Here is a 21,866-nt window from a genome sequence, read left to right as displayed (position 1 = left end):
AGCCGGCCCAAGGAGACGTACTGGTGGCCAGATATGTAGAGCCGGCTTCATGGCACTTGGCTCGATGCTCAATCTAGCCCTACCAGTGCGGGGAGGTGGAATAACCCACACCGGGCTATGCACACGTACAGGAGACACCGTGCGCTCTACTGCGTAACACGGTGTCTGCCCGTACTCCCGCTCTCCACGGTTAGCCTGGGAAGTGGGCGCAGGTCTCCTACCTGCCCTAGACCCACTACCTCTTAGCCGCCCCCCAAGAAATTTTTGGGTTGTACTTGCGGGCTTTTCGGGCTTCCGTGCTAGACGCGTCCCCTCATAACGCCGGTTCCTCTCTCCGGTTTCCTCCGCTCTCCGAGCTGCCTCCAGCTGTTCCCATGGGCGGCGATTAACTTCAACTTTAGCCCATGGTCCTTTTCCTTCCATGATCTCCTCCCAAGACCAGAAATCCTGCTTCGTGCGCTGTCCGTTAACCCGCTGCTTGATCCGGGTTTGGTGGGTGATTCTGTAACGGCATTCCTCCTCCTCTTCATACGAAGAGGAGGAGTAGTGATTTGACCAAAGTGCAGCGGGTTGTGAATACATAATGATTTATTAAATCAAACGATGAAACACGAAAACAAACACTTGGAAGGAGTTTACAAAATAACAAAACGGAGTAGACAGACCTGGACATGGAACTTACATAAAATACACGCAGAACTCACGAACAGGAACAGACTACATAAACCGAGACAGTCCCGTGTGGCGCGACAAACACTGACACGGACGACAACCACCCACCAACAAACAGTGAGAACAACCTACCTTAATATGACTCTCAATCAGAGGAAACGTCAAACACCTGCCTCTAATTGAGAGCCATACCAGGCAACCCAAAACCAACATAGAAACAGAAAACATAGACTGCCCACCCAAAACTCACGCCCTGACCAATAAACACATACCAAACAACAGAAAACAGGTCAGGAACGTGACACCCACAAATTTTCTACAGGATTGAGGTCAGGGCTTTGTGATGGCCACTCCAATACCTTGACTTTTGTTGTCCTTGAGCCATTTTGCCACAACTTTGGAAGTATGCTTGGGTCATTGTCTTTTTGGAAGAACCATTTGCGACTAAGCTTTAACTTATTGACTGATGTCTTGAGATGTTGCTTCAATATATCCACATAATTTCACTTCCTGCCATCTATTTGCCATCTAAATGCCATCTATTTTGTGAAGTGCACCAGTCCCTCCTGCAGCAAAGCACCCCCACAACATGATGCTGCCACCCCCATGCTTCACGGTTGGGATGGTGTTCTTCGGCTTGCAAGCATCCCCCTTTCTCCTCCAAACATAATGATGGTCATTATGGCCAAACAGTTCTATTTTTGTTTCATCAGACCAGAGGACATTTCTCCAAAAATTATCTTTGTCCCCATGTGCAGTCGCAAACCGTAGTCTGGCTTTTTTATGGCGGTTTTGGAGCAGTGGCTTCTTCCTTGCTGAGCGGCCATTCAGGTTATGTCGATATAGGACTTGTTTTACTGTGGATATAGATAATTTTGTACCTGTTTCCTCCAGCATCTTCACAAGGTCCTTTGCTGTTGTTCTGAGATTTATTTTCACTTTTCGCACCAAAGCACGTTCATCTCTAGGAGACCGAACGCGTCTCCTTCCTGAGCGGTATGACGGCTGCGTGGTCCAATGGTGTTTATACTTGCGTACTATTGTTTGTACAGATGAACCTGGTACCTTCAGGCATTTGGAAATTGCTCCCAAAGATGAACCAGACTTGTGGAGGTCTACAATTGTTTTCTGAGGTCTTGGCTGATTTCTTTTGATTTTCCCATGATGTCAAGCAAAGAGGCACTGAGTTTGAAGGTAGGCCTTGAAATACATACAGTGGGGAGAACAAGTATTTTATACACTGCCGATTTTGCAGGTTTTCCTACTTACAAAGCATGTAGAGGTCTGTAATCTTTATCATAGGTACACTTCAACTGTGAGAGACGGAATCTAAAACAAAAATCCAGAAAATCACATTGTATGATTTTTAAGTAATTAATTTGCATTTTATTGCATGACATAAGTATTTGATCACCTACCAACCAGTAAGAATTCCAGCTCTCACAGACCTGTTAGTTTTTCTTTAAGAAGCCCTCCTGTTCTCCACTCATTACCTGTATTAACTGCACCTGTTTGAACTCGTTAACTGTATAAAAGACACCTGTCCACACACATTTAATCAAACAGACTCCAACCTCTCCACAATGGCCAAGACCAGAGAGCTGTGTAAGGACATCAGGGATAAAATTGTAGACCTGCACAAGGCTGGGATGGGCTACAGGACCATTCCCTACCCAATAGGCAAGCAGCTTGGTGAGAAGGCAACAACTGTTGGCGCAATTATTAGAAAATGGAAGAAGTTCAAGATGACGGTCAATCACCCTCGCTCTGGGGGTGGGGGTGTATCTTTTTGTCAATAACAGCTGGTACGCGATGTCTAATATTAAAGAAGTCTCGAGGTATTGCTCGCCTGAGGTAGAGTACCTTATGATAAGCTGTAGACCACACTATCTACCAAGAGAGTTCACTTCTATATTATTCGTAGCCGTCTATTTACCACCACAGACCGATGCTGGCACTAAGACCACACTCAACCAACTCTATAAGGCCATAAGCAAAGAAGAAAATGCTCACCCAGAAGCGGTGCTCCTCGTGGCCTGGGACTTTCATCTAGGCAAACTTAAATCAGTTTCACCAAATTTTTATCAGCATGTCACGTGCAAACAGAGGAAAAAAAACTCTAGAACACCTTTACTCCACACACAGAGATGCATACAATGCTCTCCCCTGCCCTCCATTTGGCAAATCTGACCATAATTCTATCCTCCTGATTCCTGCTTACAAGCAAAAACTAAAGCAGGAAGTACCAGTGACTCGCTCAATATGGAAGTGGTCAGAGAGTTTCACGTTCCTTGGTGTCCACCAACGAACTATCATGGTCCAAACACACCAAGACAGTTGTGAAGAGGGCACTACAACACCTTTTCTCCCTCGGGAGACTAAACATTTTTGCATGGGTTCCCAGACCCTCAAAAAGTTCTACAGCAGCACCATCGAGAGCATCCTGACCGGTTGTATCACCGCCTGGTATGGTAACTGTGCGTACGGCCCAGTACATCACTGGGGCCAAGCTTCCTGCAATCCAGGACCTATATAATAGGTGGTGTCAGAGGAAAGCCCATAAAATTGTCAGAGACTCCAGTCACCCAAGTCCTAGACTGTTTTCTCTGCTACCGCACAGCAAGCAGTACCGGAGCGCCAAATCTAGTACCAAAAGGCTCCTTTACAGCTTCTACCCCCAAGCCATAGGACTGCTGAACAATGAATCAAATGGCTACCGGAATATTACATTGACCCCCCCCCCATTTGTTTTGTACACTGCTGCTATTCACTGTTTATTGTCTATGCATAGTCACTTTACCCTTACCTACATGTACAAATTGCCTCAACTAACCTGTAAAATGTAAACACTCTGACTCTGTACCGGTACCCCCTGTATATAGCCTTGTTATTGTTGTGTTATTGTGTTACTATTTACAATTTTTTATTTTTTACTTTAGTTTATTTGGTAAATATTTTCTTAACTCTTCTTGAACTGCACTGTTGGTTAAGGGCTTGTAAGTAAGCATTTCATGGAAAGGTCAACAGTTGTTGTATTCGGCGCATGTGACAAATAAAGTTTGATTTGATACATTTTCAAGTACATAACTATAGAGAACATACAAAAACGCTATGGTCATAGAACATTTAAGTTTACACACTCCCAGGATTGTCATACGTGATAGATGATACACTAACTTTCTCACATCTAGAGGCGGGGTGGGTGTGGAGCCAGAGACAGCAGTGGGTTCAAACTGTAGACCCCAGTTCCTACATTTGAACATAAAAATTTATTTTATCAAACAAAATTATACTACATTTAATTTCTGGGACCTTCAGGAGGACAAATCAGAGCAAGATTACTGAATGTAAGTACACTATTTACCTTCAGAGGTGAATGTATTAAACCAGTTGCCGTGATAAAAGTTCTTTGGTCTTGTGCACTCTCCTCAAACAATAGCACTGTGTTTTTTTTTACTGTAATAGCTGCTGTTCATTGGACACTGCAGTTAGATTAACAGTAATTTAAGCTTTCTGCCCATTTAAGACATGTCTCTGTCCCGGAAAGTTAGCTGCTGTATACAACGTCATTCGAGTCACGTTAACGCATGTTAGCAACAACCATCCCGGTTTAGGGACACTGACACCGTAGAGGTTAAAGAAAATTGTGATAAACAAAAATATACACCCGTTTCATTTAAGAACCCCAAAAATTGACATCTTTGCCATATAGATGACAAAATAGTTGGGATGAGATTTTCGATGTAACGATTCCATGGCACATGGTTTATAATGTGACATGCAAAGTAACGCCAGATTCCAAACTCAATTCAAATGATTATACAAAATTCTTGCAACCAATAGAATGTTAAATATATGGGGGATACAACCTTCCCAGCTCTGCAGATTTTGCTGCGAAGAGGCAGAGTCATTAGATCATTTGTAGCTCATTAGATCATACGTAGCTCGTTTTTGGTCACAGGTCCAGGAATGGCTGAAGAATTGCAACATTTACCTGCAGCTAACGCTGCAGATATCAATACTGGGTCATTTGAAAAGTCATAGTCAATCAATCAATAATATAATAATACTTTAAGCAAACATGTTTATCTTTAATTTACAATCTGTAGAAACTATGAGAATAGAAATGTTCAGAACTTTTGTGAAGCATCACAGCACAGTTGAAAAATATATGGCAAATAGAAATCCAATATGGATGGTGTTAAGAGATAGATGGGAGGGGTTTAATGGAGCTGAAGGGTGGGACTAATAACAAGATAACAAATGTAAAATATCCTGTGCCTGTAAAATGTATGTAGGTTCAGAACTTTTCTGAAATAGCACAGTTAAAAATATATGGCAAATAGAAATCAAACTGGATGGACATCAGAAATAAAGAGAAGAGAGATGTGGAGGTTAGAAGAAAGCCAGGAATAAAAACAAACAAAATATATAACTTTTGTAAAATAGATTGTGTCCATAAAATATATGTATTATGTATGAGCTGAAAGTAGAAGCCAAAGTGTTGTTGTTTATTAGTTTGCTCCAATTAGGGGAGGGGTGATAGGGTTTGCGGGAAATAAGAAAGAAAAACATATTTTAAAAAGATATCTAAACTCAGTAAAAAAAGAAATATCCTCTCACTGTCAACTGCGTTTATTTTCAGCAAACTTAACATGTGTAAATATTTGTATGAATATAACAAGATTCAACAACTGAGACATAAACTGAACAAGTTCCACAGACATGTGACTAACAGAAATTGAATAATGTGTCCCTGCACAAAGGGGGGTCAAAATCAAAAGTAACAGTCAGTATCTGGTGTGGCCTCCAGCTGCATTAAGTACTGCAGTGCATCTCCTCCTCATGGACTGCACCAGATTTGCCTGTTCTTGCTGTGAGATGTTACCCCACTCTTCCACCAAGGCACCTGCAAGTTCCCGGACATTTCTGGGGGTAATGGCCCTAGCCCTCACCCTCCGATCCAACAGGTACCTGACGTGCTCAATGGGATTGAGATCCGGGCTCTTCGCTGACCATGGCAGAATACTGACCTTCCTGTCTTACATGATGCTGTGACACAATGCCTCAGACCATGATGGACCCTCCACCTCCAAATCGATCCTACTTCAGAGTACAGGCCTCGGTGTAACGCTCATTCCTTTGTGATAAACGCGAATCCGACCATCACCCATGGTGAGACAAAACCGCGACTCGTCAGTGAAGAGCACTTTTTGCCAGTCTTGTCTGGTCCAGCGACGGTGGGTTTGTGCCCATATGCGACGTTGTTGCCGATGATGTCTGGTGAGGACCTGCCTTACAACAGGCCTACAAGCCCTCAGTCCAGCCTCTCTCAGCCTATTGCGGACAGTCTGAGCACTGATGGAGGGATTGTGCGTTCCTGGTGTAACTCGGGAAGTTTTTGTTGCCATCCTGTACCTGTCCCGCAGGTGTGATGTTCGGATGTACCGATCCTGTGCAGGTGTTGTTACACGTGGTCTGCCACTGCGAGGACGATCAGCTGTCTGTCCTGTCTCCCTGTAGTGCTGTCTTAGGTGTCTCACAGTACGGACATTCCAATGTATTGCCCTGGTCACATCTGCAGTCCTCATGCCTCCTTGCAGCATGTCTAAGGCAATTTCACGCAGATGAGCAGGGACCCTGGGCATCTTTCTTTTTTGTGTTTTCAGAGTCAGTAGAAAGGCCTCTTTAGTGTCCTAAGTTTTCATAACTGTGACCTTAATTGCCTACGGTCTGTAAGCTGTTAGTGACTTAACGACCGTTCCACAGATGCATGTTCATTAATTGTTTATGGTTCATTGAACAAGCATGGGAAACAGGGTTTAAAGATCTTTTACGAATTTTTATGAATTATCTTATCTTTCAGGGTCCTGAAAGAGGGATGTTTCTTTTTTTGCTGAGTTTATATATGTACAGTTGAAGTTGGAAGTTTACATACACTTAAGTTGGAGTCATTAAAACTAGTTCTTCAACCACTCCACAAATTTCTTGTTAACAAACTATAGTTTTGGCAAGTCGGTTAGGACATCTACTTTGTGCATGACACAAGTCATTTTTCCAACAATTGTTTACAGACAGACTATTTCACTTATAATTCACTGTATCACAATTCCAGTGGGTCAAAAGTTTACATACACTAAGTTGACTGTGCCTTTAAACAGCTTGGAAAATTCCAGAAAATGATGTCATGGCTTTAGAAGCTTCTGAAAGGCTAATTTAAATAATTTGAGTCAATTGGAGGTGTACCTGTGGATGTAATTCAAGACCTACCTTCAAACTCAGTGCCTCTTTGCTTGACATCATGGGAAAATCAAAAGAAATCAGCCAAGACATCAGAAAAACAATTGTAGACCTCCACAAGTCTGGTTCATCCTTTGGAGCAATTTCCAAATGCCTGAAGGTACCATATTCATCTGTACAAACAATAGTACGCAAGTTTAAACACCATTGAACCACGCAGCCGTCATACCGCTCAGGAAGGAGACGTGTTCGGTCTCCTAGAGATGAACGTACTTTGGTGCGAAAAGTGAAAATAAATCTCAGAACAACAGCAAAGGACCTTGTGAAGATGCTGGAGGAAACAGGTACAAAAGTATCTATATCCACAGTAAAACGAGTCCTATATCGACATAACCTCAATGGCTGCTCAGCAAAGAAGAAGCCACTGCTCCAAAACCGCCATAAAAAAGACAGACTACGGTTTGCGACTGCACATGGGGACAAAAATACTTTTTGGAGAAATGTCCTCTGGTCTGATGAAACAAAAATAGAACTGTTTGGCCAGAATGACCATCGTTATGTTTGGAGGAAAAAGGGGAGGCTGGCAAGCCGAAGAACACCACCCCAACCGTGAAGCACGTGGGTGGCAGCATCATGTTGTGGGGGTGCTTTGCTGCAGGAGGGACTGGTGCACTTCACAAAATAGATGGCATCATGAGGTAGGAAAATTATGTGGATATATTGAAGCAACATCTCAAGACATCAGTCAGGAAGTTAATGCTTGGTAGCAAATGGGTCTTCCAAATGGACAATGACCCAAGCATACTTCCAAAGTTGTGGCAACATAGCTTAAGGACAACAAAGTCAAGGTATTGGAGTGGCCATCACAAAGCCCTGACCTCAATCTTATAGAAAATTTGTGGGCAGAACTGAGAAAGCGTGTGTGAGCAAGGAGGCCTACAAACCTGACTCAGTTACACCAGCTCTTGTCAGGAGGATTGGGCCAAAATTCCCCCAACTTATTGTGGGAAGCATGTGGAAGGCTACCTGAAACATTTGACCCAAGTTAAACAATTTAAAGGCAATGATACCAAATACTAATTGAGTGTATGTAAACTTCTGACCCACTGGGAATGTGATGAAAGAAATAAAAGCTGAAATAAATCCTTCTCTCTACTATTATTCTGACATTTCACATTCTTAAAATAATGTGGAGATCGTAATTGACCTAAGACAGGGAATTTTTACTTGGATTAAATGCCAGGAGTTGTGAAAAACTGAGTTGAAATGTATTTGGCTAGGGTGTATGTAAACTTTCGACTTCAACTGTGTATATATATTTACCACAAAAATATATGGGGGATTGGAAATGATGCAGACATTTACATTGATGAAAGCTACAACCTATCCGCAAAATTAAAGCTGATCTACCCCAAGATTTAAAAAAAGAAAATAGAAATAAACACTCAACCCCTCTGAAATAAAAAAACTTTAGACCAATATCCCTTCTTTCTTTTATTTTCAAAATACTTGAGTATTCTATCTCTGACCAACTCCCTTGCTATCTCTCTCAGAACTATCCTCTTGACCGTAACCAGTCAGGTTTCAAGATGGGTCACTCAACTGAGTCTGGTCTTCTCTGTTTCATGGAGGCTATCCACACTGCCAAAGCTGACTCTCTCTCCCCTGTTATCATCCTCCTAGATCTATCCACTGACTGCAACGCCGTGAACCATCAGAACCTCCTGTCCACCCTACCAAGCCTGGGTGTCTCAGGCTCTGCACACTCTTAGAATGCATCTTACCTGGCCGGCTGCTCCTACCAGGTGACGTGGAGAGGATCTGTGTCTGTACCACATACTCTCACTACTGGTGTCCCCCAGGGCTTTGTTCTTGGTCCTCTCCTCTTCTCTCTATACACCAGGTCACTCAGCTCCTTCATATCCTCACATGTTCTCTCCTATAATTACTATGTGGATAACACTTAACTACTTTTCTTCTCCCCCTTCTGACACCCAGGTGGCAACACGCATCTCTGCATGCCTGGAAGATAGCTTAGCTTGGATGTCGGTCCACCACCTTAAGCTCAACCTTGACAAGACGTAGCTGCTCTTCCTCCCGGGGATGGCCAGCTCGCTCCAAGACCTCTCCATCACGGTTGACAACACTTCGGTGTCCCCCTCCCAGAGTGCAAAGATCCTTGGCTTGACCCTGGACAACACCCTGTTGTTCTCTGCAAACCTCAAAGCAGCGACTTGCTCCTCAGTCAAATATATTTACAAGGCTCTTTTTACATCAGCAGATGTCACAAAGTGCTTATACAGAAAACCAGCCTCAACCCCCAAAGAGCAAGCAATGCAAATATAGAAGCACAATGGCTAGGGAAAACTCCCAAGAAAGGCAGGAACCTAGGAAGAAACCTAGAGAGGAACCAGGCTCTGAGGTTTGGCCAGTCCTTTCCTGGCAGTGCCGGGTGGAGATTATAAGAGTACATGGCCATTAAGGCCAGATCTTTCTTCAAGATGTTCAAACATTCATAGATGACCAGCAGTGTCAAATAATAATCACAGTGGTTGTAGAGGGTGCAACAGGTCAGCACCTCAGGAGAAAATGTCAGTTGGCTTTTCATAGTCGAGAATTCAGAGGTTACGACAGCAGGTGCGGTAGAGAAGGAGAGAGAGAGAGGGAGAGAGAGGGTTGATAACAGCATGTAGCAAGTCCGGTGAACAGGTCAGTTATGTAGCCGCATCAGACCAGTTGAAACTGGAGCAGCAGCACAACAAGGTAGCACGTCCGGTGAACAAGTCAGGGTTCCATCGCCACAGGCAAAACAGCAGAAACTGGATCAGCAGCACGACCAGGTGGACTGGGGACGGGGACAGCCAGGTACTCCTGAGGCATGGTCCTAGGGCTCAGGTCCTGCATGAGCAGAGAAAGAGAGATGGGATAATTAGAGGGAGCATACTTAAGTTCACACAGGACACTAGATAAGACAAGAGAAATACACCAGATAGGACAGACTGACCCTTGCCCCCTGGCACATAGACTATTGCAGCATAGACTGAGACGGGGGTCGGGGGCACTGTGGCCCCGTCCGATGATACCCCTAGACAGGACCAAACAGGCAGGATATAATCCCACCCACTTTTACAAAGCACAACCCCCACACCACTAGAGGAATACCAACAGACCACCAGCGTACTACCCTGAGACAAGGCTGAGTATAGCCCACAAAGATCTCCCTCACTGCACGAGCCCGAGGGGGCGCAAAACCGGACAGGAAGATCATGTCAGTGACTCAACCCACTCAAGTCGAGTATTGTGAAAAAGCCTGGTACGATGTGACACACCCCTCTTAGGGATGTCATGGGAGAGCACTACTAAGCCAGTGACTCAGCCTCCGTAATAGGGTCAGCAACAGAGAATCTCAGGGGAGAGAGGGGAGCCAGACAGGCAGAGACAGCAATGGCCGTTCTTCACTCCAGTGCCTTGCTCTTCACCTTCACACCCCTGGGCCAGACTACACTCAATCATAGGATCTACTGAAGAGATGAGTCTTCAGTAAAGACTTAAAGGTTGAGACCGAGGCTGCATCTCTCACATGGATCGGCAGACCATTCCATAAAACTTGAGCTCTATAGCAGAAAGCTCTGCCTCCAGCTGTTTGCTAAGAAATTCTAGGGACAATTAGGAGGCCTGCGTCTTGTGACTGCAGTGTAGCGTGCGTGTAGCTATGTACGGCAGGACCAAATCAGAGAGATAGGTAGGAGCAAGTCCATGTAATGCTTTGTAGGTTAGCAATAAAACCTTGGAATCAGCCTTAGTCTTATCAGCAAGCCAGTGTAGAGAGGCTAGCACTGGAGTAATATGATCAAATATTTTAGCTCTAGTCAAGATTCTGGCAGCCGTATTTAGCACTAACTGAAGTTAATTTGGTGCTTTATCCAGTTAGCCGGAGAGTAGAGCATTGCAGGAGTCAAATCTAGAAGTGACAAAGCATGGATTAGCTTTTCTGCATCTTTTTTGCTGTTAGGGGGCTGCCATAATGCGGCAGGTAGCCTAGTGGTTAGAGCATTGGGCCAGTAACCGCAAAGTTGTGAGATTGAATCCCTGAGCTGACAAGGTAAGATTCTGGCAGTTAACCCACTGTTTCCCGGTATGCAGTTATTGTAAATAAGAATTTGTTCTTAACTCACTGGCCTAGTTAAATAAAAAATACAAATAAATGCATACATACTTGTCACTACCCTGCCATAAACACAGACTGACAACTCAGTAAGCAGTGATTACTTTAGTGTAACTTGTCTATTGACATGTTTCTCAAGAGATAATGACAGTTAAAAGGAAAATAACCTGAAATTATTTTATATGATGTGGGGAAACTAAATTTAACATGTGAAAAGATAGCGAGAAAAGGAAGCTGGAAAAGGATAGATGCAAGCCAAATTGGGGAAGGGACCCTGTGGGAAAAACCCAGGTGGAGCTATGTGCTTTGAAAAGAGACCAGAAAAACGCTATCGCTCAGCATACAGTAAGACAGAGAAAGAGAACAAAGAGAAAAGTGAGAAAAAGAGCCTCTGTGTGTGTGTGTGTGTGTGTGCGTGCGTGCGTGCATTCATGTGAGTGTGTGTGCCCATAAGTGTGTATGTGTGTGACCTATGTATCAGACAGAGACATTGGGATTTCCCCTTCTGCAGTCAGCAGCAGAGCTTGTTCCCTCCCTCCCTCATACTCACACCAAACATGCATCACTCTCTGCTCTGTGATGTCAGCAACAGGGGAGGGGCTTGCCTTATATGGATTTATTTGCACAATACCTCACTTCCTCAGCAGCTGCCATTTCTGTGCTGAGAGAGAGGGAAGGAGAGAGAGAGAGAGGTAGAGAGGTCTGCTGGGAAGGACGCAGTTGCAGCACTGGGAAGTATTGAGCAGCTGGAGGAAATATTTGTTAAGGGTTAGCTACTGGAGGAGGCTGCCCATGGCTCAGTCTGCTAACACTGTTGACCAGGATCTGGCCAGCAAGAGGCTACACTCGAGGTAGGAACCGACCCAAGGGGGAAGGGAGAGGGTTAGTGTGGTGTGGATTCCTGGACGGTCAGCACAGCCTGTTCTTAGTGGGGGGAGGAGAGAGGAAAGACCGGGAAAGAGGAGCGACTCGGCTGAGAGACAAGGGCTACCGGCTCTCTGCCTGGCTGCCTAAGGAGGCGTTAGACAGGGGGAGCTAACCTAGACACAGCTCCCTGTGAGTAGGCTACAACTCTAGTCAAAGCTTCAGTCCCAAGCCTCATTCCTGGCCTCAGTCCTGGATATCTTAGCCTCTCCTTTCCCAGACTAACATTGCTGCTGCTGTGGGCTCTAAGTGAATGTGCAGACTGGAAGGAGCCACATATGACCAGGACAAGAGTGGAGCTGGCTGGCTGAGATTGGGTTCACACACACACACACACACACACACACACACACACACACACACACACACACACACACACACACACACACACACACACACACACGGTCAACAGAGCACACAGCTGCTCAGTAAAGTCTGTATTTGTGGTAGGTGGATTTGTATATGTAACAGTATGGCTGTCTAGGGAGGCATTACTTTTCCTTTGTCTTTGCATGCATTTCGAGACAGCTAAGCCCTTCTCTGTTCCTTCCCTGTGCTCTCTCTACTGCTGACTGTACTATATCAATTGTTTCCACACAGCTTTGAGGGTAAACATGATGTGCAGCTGAATTATAGACAGCACTGAGAGTATGACAGTGGAAAGAATTATGTGTAGGTTTTATTGTAGACTTGAATGTCCTGAGTTAATAATGGTTACACAAAGTGTGTGTGGAGATCAAAATCCCCTCTAGCAGTAACACCATGTTGGGTTGATTAGCTTAAAAAACGACACTGAGGACAAATCTGGATATACAGTACAAAGGATGACCACCGGACTTCAAATATGACCGGTGGGCCGTGTCAAATCAAATTTTATTTGTCACATGTGCCAAATACAACCTGTGTAGACCTTATAGTGAAATGCTTACTTTACAAGCCTTTAACCAACAATGCAGTTTTAAGAAAATCCCTAAAGTAAGCGATTTAAAAATAAAAATAAAAAAATAAATAAAAAAACTGCTGCTCTTTAATTATTTGTTTTATTTTATTTTAATTTAACCTTTATTTAACCAGGTAGGCCAGTTGAGAACAAGTTCTCATTTACAACTGCGACCTGGCCAAGATAAAGCAAAGCAGTGCAACAAAAACAACAACAGAGTTGCACATAAACAAACGTACAGTCAATAACACAAAAGAAAATAAAAATTTAAAAATCTATGTACAGTTTGTGCAAATGTAGGGAGGTAGGCAATAAATAGACCATAGAGGTGAAAATAATTACATTTCAGCATTAATACTGGAGTGATATATGTGCAGATGATGATGTGCAAGTAGAGATACTGGGGTGCAAAAGAACAAGAGGGTAAGTAATAATATGGGGATGAGGTAGTTGGGTGTGCTATTTACAGATTGGTTGTGTACAGGTACAGTGATCGGTAAGCTGCTCTGACAGCTGATGCTTAAAGTTGGAGAGGGAGATATAAGACTCCAGCTTCAGAGATTTTTGCAATTCGTTCCACTCATTGGCAGCAGAGAACTGTAAGGAAAGGCGGCCAAAGGAAGTGTTGGCTTTGGGGATGACCAGTGCAATATACCTGCTGGAGCGCGTGCTACGGGTGGGTGTTGCTATGGTGACCAGTGACCTGAGATAAGGCGGAGCTTTACCTAGCAAAGACTTATAGATAACCTGGAGCCAGTGGGTTTGGCAACGGATATGTAGTGAGGGCCAGCCAACGAGAGCATACAGGTCGCAGTGGTGGTTAGTATATGGGGCTTTGGTGCTAAAACGGATGGCACTGTGATAGACTACATCCAGTTTGCTGAGTAGAGTGTTGGGGGCTATTTTGTAAATGACATCGGCGAAGTCGAGGATCGGTAGGATAGTCAGTTTTACGAGGGTATGTTTGGCAGCATGAGTGAAGGAGGCTTTGTTGCGAAATGGGAAGCCGTTTCTAGATTTCATTTTGGATTGGAGATGCTTAATGTGAGTCTGGAAGGAGAGTTTACAGTCTAACCAGACACCCTAGGTATTTGTAGTTGTCCACATATTCTAGGTCAGAACTGTCCAGAGCAGTAAATAACAATAGTTGGGCTATATACAGGGGGTACCGGTACAGAGTCATTTGATTAGCTGTTCAGGAGTCTTATAGCTTGGGGGTAGAAGCTGTTTAGGAGCCTCTTGGACCTAGACTTGGCGCTCCGGTACCGCTTGCCGTGCGGTAACAGAGAGAACAGTCTATGACTAGGGTTGCTGGAGTCTTTGACAATTTTTAGGGCCTTCCTCTGACACCACCTGGTATAGAGGTCCTGGATGGCAGGAAGCTTGGCCCCTGTGATGTACTGGGCCATACACACTACCCTCTAGTGCCTTGCGGTCGGAGGCCGAGCAGTTGCCATACCAGGCAGTGATGCAACGCGTCAGGATGCTCTCGATGGTGCAGCTGTAGAACCTTTTGAGGATCTGAGGACCCATGCCAAGTATTTTCAGTCTCCTGAGGGGGAATAGGTTTTGTCGTGCCCTCTTCATGACTGTCTTGGTGTGCTTGGACCATGTTAGTTTTTTGGTGAAGTGGATGCCAAGGAACTTGAAGCTCTCAACAGCCCTGTCGATGAGAATGAGGGCGTCCTCGGTCCTCCTTTTCCTGTCGTCCACAATCCTCTCCTTTGTCTTGATCACATTTAGGGAGAGGTTGTTGTCTTTGCACCACACGGTCAGGTCTCTGACCTCCTCCCTATAGGCTGTCTCATCGTTGTCGGTGATCAGGCCTACCACTGTTGTGTCATCAGCAAACTTAATGATGGTGTTGGAGTTGTGCCTGACCGTGCAGTCAATTTTTGCTTGTAAGCAGGAATCAGGAGGATAGAGTTATGGTCAGATTTGCCAAATGGAGGGAGAACTTTGTACGTGTCTCTGTGTGTGGAGTTAGTGGTCCAATTTTTTTTTTTCTCTGGTTGCACATTTAGCTGATAGAAATGAGGTAAAACCGATTTAAGTTTCCCTGTATTAAAGTCCCCGGCCACTAGGAGCGCCACCTCTGGATGAGCATTTTCCTGTTTGCTTATGGCGGAATATAGCTCAATGAGTGTGGATTTAGTGCCAGCCTCTGTCTGTGGTGGTATGTAGACGGCTACGAAAAATACAGATGAACTCTCTATGTAGATAGTGTGGTCTACAGCTTATCATGAGATACTCTACCTCAGGCGATTAAAACCCTGAGACTTCCTTAGATATTGTGCACCAGCTATTGCTTACAAATATGCGTAGGCACTCGCCCCGTGTCTTACCAAAGGCTGGTGTTCTGTCCTGTCGATAGAGTGTATAACCCATCAGATGTATCTTCTTAATGTTGTTGTTCAGCCACGACTCGGTGAAACATAAAATATTACAGTTTTTAATGTCCCGTTGGTAGGATATACAGTTGAAGTCGAAGTTTACATACACTTAGGTTGTAGTCCATTAAAACTTGTTTTTCAACCACTCCACAAATGTCTTGTTAACAAACTATGATTTTGGCAAGTTTTGCATCTACTTTGTGCATGACACAAGTCATTTCTCCAACAATTGTTTACAGACAGATTATTTTACTTATAATTCACTGTATCACAAGTCCAGTGGGTCAGAGGTTTACATACACAAAGTTGACTGTGCCTTTAAACAGCTTGGAAAATTCCAGAAAATGATGTTATGGCTTTAGAAGCTTCTGATAGGATAATTGACATCATTTGAGTCAATTGGAGGTGTACCTGTCGATGTATTTCAAGGCCTACCCTCAAACTCAGTGCCTCTTTGCTTGACATCATGGGAAAATCAAAATATATCAGCCAAGACCTCAGAACCAAAAAAATTGTAGACCTCCACAAGTCTGGTTCATCCTTGGGAGCAATTTCCAAACGCCTGAAGGTACTACGTTCATCTGTACAAACAATAGTACTTTAGTATAAACACCATGGGACCACGCAGCCGTCATACCGTTCAGGAAGGAGATGCGTTCTGTGTCCTACAAATTAACATACTTTGGTGCGAAAAGTGCAAATCAATGCCAGAACGACAGCAAAGGACCTTGTGAAGATGCTGGAGGAAACAGGTACAAAAGTATCTATATCCACAGTAAAACGAGTCCTTTATCGACATAACCTGAATGGCAGCTCAGCAAGAAAGAAGCCACTGCTCCAAAACCGCCATAAAAAAGCCAGACTACGGTTTGCAACTGCACATGGGGACAAAGATCGTACTTTTTGGAGTAATGTCCTCTGGTCTGATGAAACAAAAATAGAACTGTTTGGCCATAATGACTATTGTTATGTTTGGAGGAGAAAGGGGGAGGCTTGCAAGCCGAAGAACACCACCCCAACCGTGAAGCACGTGGGTGGCAGCATCATGTTGTGGGGGTGCTTTGCTGCAGGAGGGACTGGTGCACTTCACAAAATAGATGGCATCATGAGGAAAGAAAATGATGTGGATATATTGAAGCAACATCTCAAGACATCAGTCAGGAAGTTAAAGCTTGGTCGCAAATGGGTCTTCCAAATGGACAATGACCCCAAGCATACTTCCAAAGTTGGCTTAAGGACAACAAAGTCAAGGTATTTGAGTGGCCATCACAAAGCCCTGACCTCAATCCTATAGAAAATGTGTGGGCAGAACTGAAAAAGCATGTGTGATTAAGGAGGCCTACAAACCTGACTCAGTTACACCAGCTCTGTCAGGAGGATTTGGCCAAAATTCCCCCAACTTATTGTGGGAAGCTTGTGGAAGGCTACCCGAAACATTTGACCCAAGTTAAACAATTTATTGGCAATGCTACCTAATACTAAACAACTTTACTAAATAAAATGCATTTTTATTCCCATACCATTATTACAGAGGATTTGACAAATTATGCCACCCTCTGCCTATTTGCTTCAGTCAATAATCGACTCAGTTTACCTCCATCAAAATGCATACAAAATTAATCCCAAACGTTACTAATAAACTTTTCCAAACAAGTCAAACAACGTTTTTAATCAAACCTTAGGTATCCTAATACGCAAATAAACTATACAATTTAAGACGGAGAATAGTATGTTCATTACCAGAGATAAATAAGAAAGAACACGCTTTCCTCCACACGCTTAGAAACACTACAGCCAAAATGGGAGCCACCTAGAAAAACTACAATTTCTGGGTCATTTTTCCAAAAACCAGCCTGAAACTCTTTCTAAAGCCTGTTGACATCTAGTGGAAGCCCTAGGAACTGCAATTTGGGAGGACTTGGGCTTATAATTATAGTACTAGCCATTGAAAACAGGGGTAAGGTGATTTTTTTTGTTTTTGGAGGGGGGGGGGTTGTTTGTCCTCGGGGTTTTGCCTGCCATATCAGTTCTGTTATACTCACAGACATAATTGTAACAGTTTTAGAAACTTCAGAGTGTTTTCTATATAAATCTACCAATTATATGCATATCCTAGCTTCTGGGCCTGAGTGACAGGCAGTTTACTTTGGGCACGCTTTTCATCCGGACGTGAAAATACCGCCCCCTATCCCAAAGAAGTTAAGACAAAAAAAAGCTCTTTAACTGACTAGTTTTTCAAAGAATTGTACACAATTTGTTGTCTTGTAGGAAGCAATCACTCCCCTATTACTGATGACAAAAAGATCTATAACTGGGCTAATAACTCACTAACTATTTTAGGATATGAACAAAATGTGCACGCGTGGCTACATGCAGCTCTTGCTTTGATACCAGAACAAGCGCATCTACTCAGGACCACAGCTGTAAGCACAGTCCAGTTCAAGGTAAATGGCATAGATCCATATATGGCAATGGTCTATTTGCATATAGGCCTACTGCAGCTCTGATTGGTTATTCCGCACCGGTCTGTGTAGAGTACGGGCTGAGTTGTGTGCAATAGAATCCAACTCCAAATCATTCTGCCTATAGCAAAATCTCTTGCATATTTTGTTTTGTTTCGGTATGTTGCATTGAAAGTGGCTTATATTGTGTTGATCCGATCACAATTGCACAGTAAAGGGAAACATTTGTAGTGTTAACTAACAGGGGGAACTCTTAAAAAGTTGAGTAAAATTCAATCTCGTGCTTCTCTCAGTGGGCTGATATTTCGGCAGGGCAGTCTTGGAGCCATTGCTCGCCTGCGCGCAGCTTAGATGGAACATTGATTACAATGAGCAAAGTGATCATGCTGTTTGTATGTGGCTGCTGTGAAAGATAATTGTTTTTGTGTGGTCAGGAGTGTATTCAATCCGCCAATTCTGTTGAAGAACGTTTCTTAAATGGAATCAAATGGATCCAATAGATACTCATGTTTGGAACAGTTGGACTAATGATTACACCCTAGATCAGCTAGATGCAGGCAAGAGGGTGCAAAGCGTTATTGAATGTGTCACTGTCTGCCACCTTGATTACTATATCTTTTCTCTCGACCTGTGCACCTACGTTGTAAACATTCGTTCATAGGCAAGGTTGTAGCATCGTCATGATGGGTAGATGGGAAAATTACAGTATCATGTAGTAGACTAAACCTAATGATCTTACATTGAGCTGGGTTGAGTCAATCAATATGCTGTAATAGAAATAAGACCATGCTCATAATTATTTTTTAAATATAATCATCCTCATCTTAGACGGCACGACTGCCACTGGTGGGTGTATGTGTGTGTTTGTGAGTAACGGGACAAACACAGATGGGTCAATAGCAGGGTATTGTCTAGGGTGACTTTTTCATCACAAGCCAAACAAACCCTACCTCTCTTTCATCTGTCCATGTTGTCTATGTGGGTCTGATTGACAGGGCTCCATTCATATGCATTCAAGGCTTTGTGGGCAGTGTAGACACAACAATGCTGGAGTATGGAGAGGTACAACTCTAAAGAGGTGCTTCAGACCCTCTCGGTTTCCTAATAATAGAGTAGATGACTATTCATTAGTCCCAGAGTTAATGTTTGTGTTCCTACACAGAGCTGAAAAACTGTCTGGCACTCCATCTGTCCGTGATCAAGAGGTTTTCCTCTGTTAAAATATGAATGACAATTCTTTTTCCATTATCTATTGCATTCAATTGATGTAGATAGACTACAAGAGGATTCAGTTGACCTCTATATGGCCCTGTAATATCCTCAATCAAAGTGCGCCATAGCTTTTAGATAAGTCTGTTTTGAGAGGCATTGAAAATATGGCAAATTACTATTGCTTTAATGTGATGTGGTATTGTTTTTTTGGTTACATTCCTTTAATCTTTATCCCTTTTCCATGCACAGTAATATCTGTTGACACCATGTAATAATATGTAGTGAGAGAAAGAGTGAGAAGGAGAAAACAGGGATCAGCCAAAACTGAGACGTAATGAGGAGAAAAAACATTGAAGAGTTTCACTTTGGTCACCCTGACAACCAGCCTTGCCTCTGTAATTATGGGTTGATTAATACTCGGAGCACAGAGCTCCTGAGCCAAGCAAGGATCCAGCAAAGAGAACCGTACATTATCATAACACCCAGAATCATCTTAAAACCCATACATGCTAATAATGTAAGATATATTTCAGTGCATTTCTCTTGTTTCCTTACCACCTTTGTTTCTATTTGTCTTGTCTGTCTATGTTGCTCTCCCTCTCTCTCTGTCTCTCTCTGTTGGAAGATCAATGTTAGTCACACACATTTTTTTGTTAGGATTTGGCATGGCTTTCTCTCTCTCACTAGTTCAACTCAACTGTCACCTATGACTCTCTTGCCTCCTTTCCAGGGGAAAGGTCATGTAAAAATAACTCTGATTATGCAAACAAAACAAAGACTTATTCCATTTTTATTGGCACTATAATGCTCGACTACTGCTGGGGTGTGGAGATGGAGCACATAGATGAAGCATCTACCTGTTTAATTAGAAACAGTGTATATACATTATATATTCAAAAGTATGTGGATACCCCTTCAAATGAGTGAATTTGGCTATTTCAGCCACACCCGTTGCTGACAGGTGTATACAATTGAGAACACAGCCATGCAATCTCCATAGACTAACATTGGCAGTAGAATGACCTTACTGAAGAGCCCAGTGACTTTCAACGTGGCATCGTCATAGGATGCCTTTCCAACAAGTCAGTGTGTCAAATTTCTGCCCTGGTCAATAATGGTCTGGGGCTGTTTTTTCCTGGTTCGAGCCAGTTCCAGTGAAGGGAAATCTTAACGCTACAGCATACAATGACATTCTAGACGATTCTGTGATTCCAACTTTGTGGCAACAGTTTGGGGAAGGCACTTTCCTGTTTCAGCATGACAATGCCCCCGTGCACACAACGAGGTCCATACGGAAATGGTTTGTCGAGATCAGTGAAGAAGAACTTGACTGGCCTGCACAGAGCCCTGACGTCAACCCTATCAAACACCTTTGGGATGAATTGGAACACAGACTGCGAGCCAGGTCTAATCGCCCAACATCAGTGCCCACCCTCACTAATGCTCTTGTGGCTGAATGGAAGCAATTCCCGGCAGCAATGTTCCAAGTGGAAAGGCTTTTATTTATTTTACCTTTATTTAACTAGGCAAGTCAATTAAGAAGAAATTCTTATTTACAATGATGGCCTACCCCGGCCAAACCCTAACCGGACGACGCTGGGCCAATTGTGTGCCGCCCAATGGGACTCCCAATCACGGCCAGTTGTGATACAGCCTGGAATCGAACCAGGGTCTGTAGTGACGCCTCTAGGACTGAGATGCAGTGCCTTAGACCACTGTGCCACTCGGGAGCACTGTGGAAAGCCTTCCCAGAAGAGTGGAGGCTGTTATAGCAGCAAAGGGGGGACCAACTCCATATTAATGACCATGATTTCAGAATGAGATTTTAGACGAGCTGTTGTCCACATACTTTTGGTCATATAACTTGTCTTGAGCATACTGTAGATAGGACTTGTAAGATTCACAGCCAACATCTGGGAAGTTTATGCAAGGCAAGAGACATCCAAGTAACCATATTGTTTCTGGGAAAGAGGAGATCATTTGACCTCTGAATTTATAAATGTATTTTTAAGACCCCCCCCCCCCCCCACACACACACACACAAATGTTTACACTACTGGGTCATTCCACGAAAATAGTGCCTTTTGCATCCTTTTGACATTGTAAGTAGAAATTGTGCAGCAATATTAAAAGCCTGTCATATTAAATGAAGTGCCCTTTAATATAGACCACATGGAGATTTCAATAAATCTGATTTTCTATATGAATAATGACTTGCTAAAATTTTCACCATAATTGTAAAGCCCTAGTTATTGTATTGCTTTGACAAAGTAATTCCTGAAGATGAAATAAATAATAATCTGATTTGGGATTAATTTACATCTGAGTGTCATTTTAAGGTCAACCCTGTTACTTGAACTGAACTCTTGTTTTAATATAGGGAAAGTATTCCTTTTTAAAATGTCTTTCGAAAGGAACATTGAACATCTAATAGTCAAATAATAGTGTGAAAGCAGGTGAGCTGGTACTACTCTTTTTGGCCATTTTCTGATGTTTTGTGGTGGGAAACTGAGCGGCTCGAGCATAACATGTCAACCCTGTTACCCATAAATAGACAGGCTAGAAATGTTTTAACAATTGCATTTTTTTTGTGACGCTTACATTCAATTGCCACTTCCTGTTGTACACAACAAGCTTCCATTCCCCCTGTCACAAGTGGATTCATGGCTGATTCAAGATGAAATCGTCAAACCTGTTAGTCAACCCTGTTACGGTCAACCCTGTTACTTTATTTGGTAATTAATAGGCCCTTTTTTAAATTGAATTTTACCTCTTGAGATGGGAACTTGTTTTTTATGACGTTGAATTTGTGCTCTTTATGACAATGTAAAACTTTTGTAAAATCGACTTATCAAAAG

General features: G+C 43.2%; 1 protein-coding gene across 1 annotated transcript in view; it reads left to right on the top strand.

The window, feature by feature from the left end:
- The first annotated feature begins 11,732 nt into the window (after window positions 1–11,732).
- The window catches only part of LOC120021255 (G-protein-signaling modulator 1-like), a 56,115-nt gene continuing 45,981 nt past the window's right edge, over window positions 11,733–21,866 (top strand). Inside the window, exon 1 of the mRNA XM_038964926.1 lies at window positions 11,733–11,928. Coding sequence (XP_038820854.1) covers window positions 11,870–11,928 — 59 coding nt within the window. The 5' untranslated portion in view covers window positions 11,733–11,869. The remainder of the gene's footprint in view (window positions 11,929–21,866) is intronic.

The sequence above is a fragment of the Salvelinus namaycush genome, chromosome 26 (genome assembly GCF_016432855.1).
Source record: "Salvelinus namaycush isolate Seneca chromosome 26, SaNama_1.0, whole genome shotgun sequence".
Lineage (NCBI taxonomy): Eukaryota > Metazoa > Chordata > Actinopteri > Salmoniformes > Salmonidae > Salvelinus > Salvelinus namaycush.
Note: the sequence above shows the minus strand (reverse complement) of the source record. Positions and strands in the feature narration are given on the sequence as shown.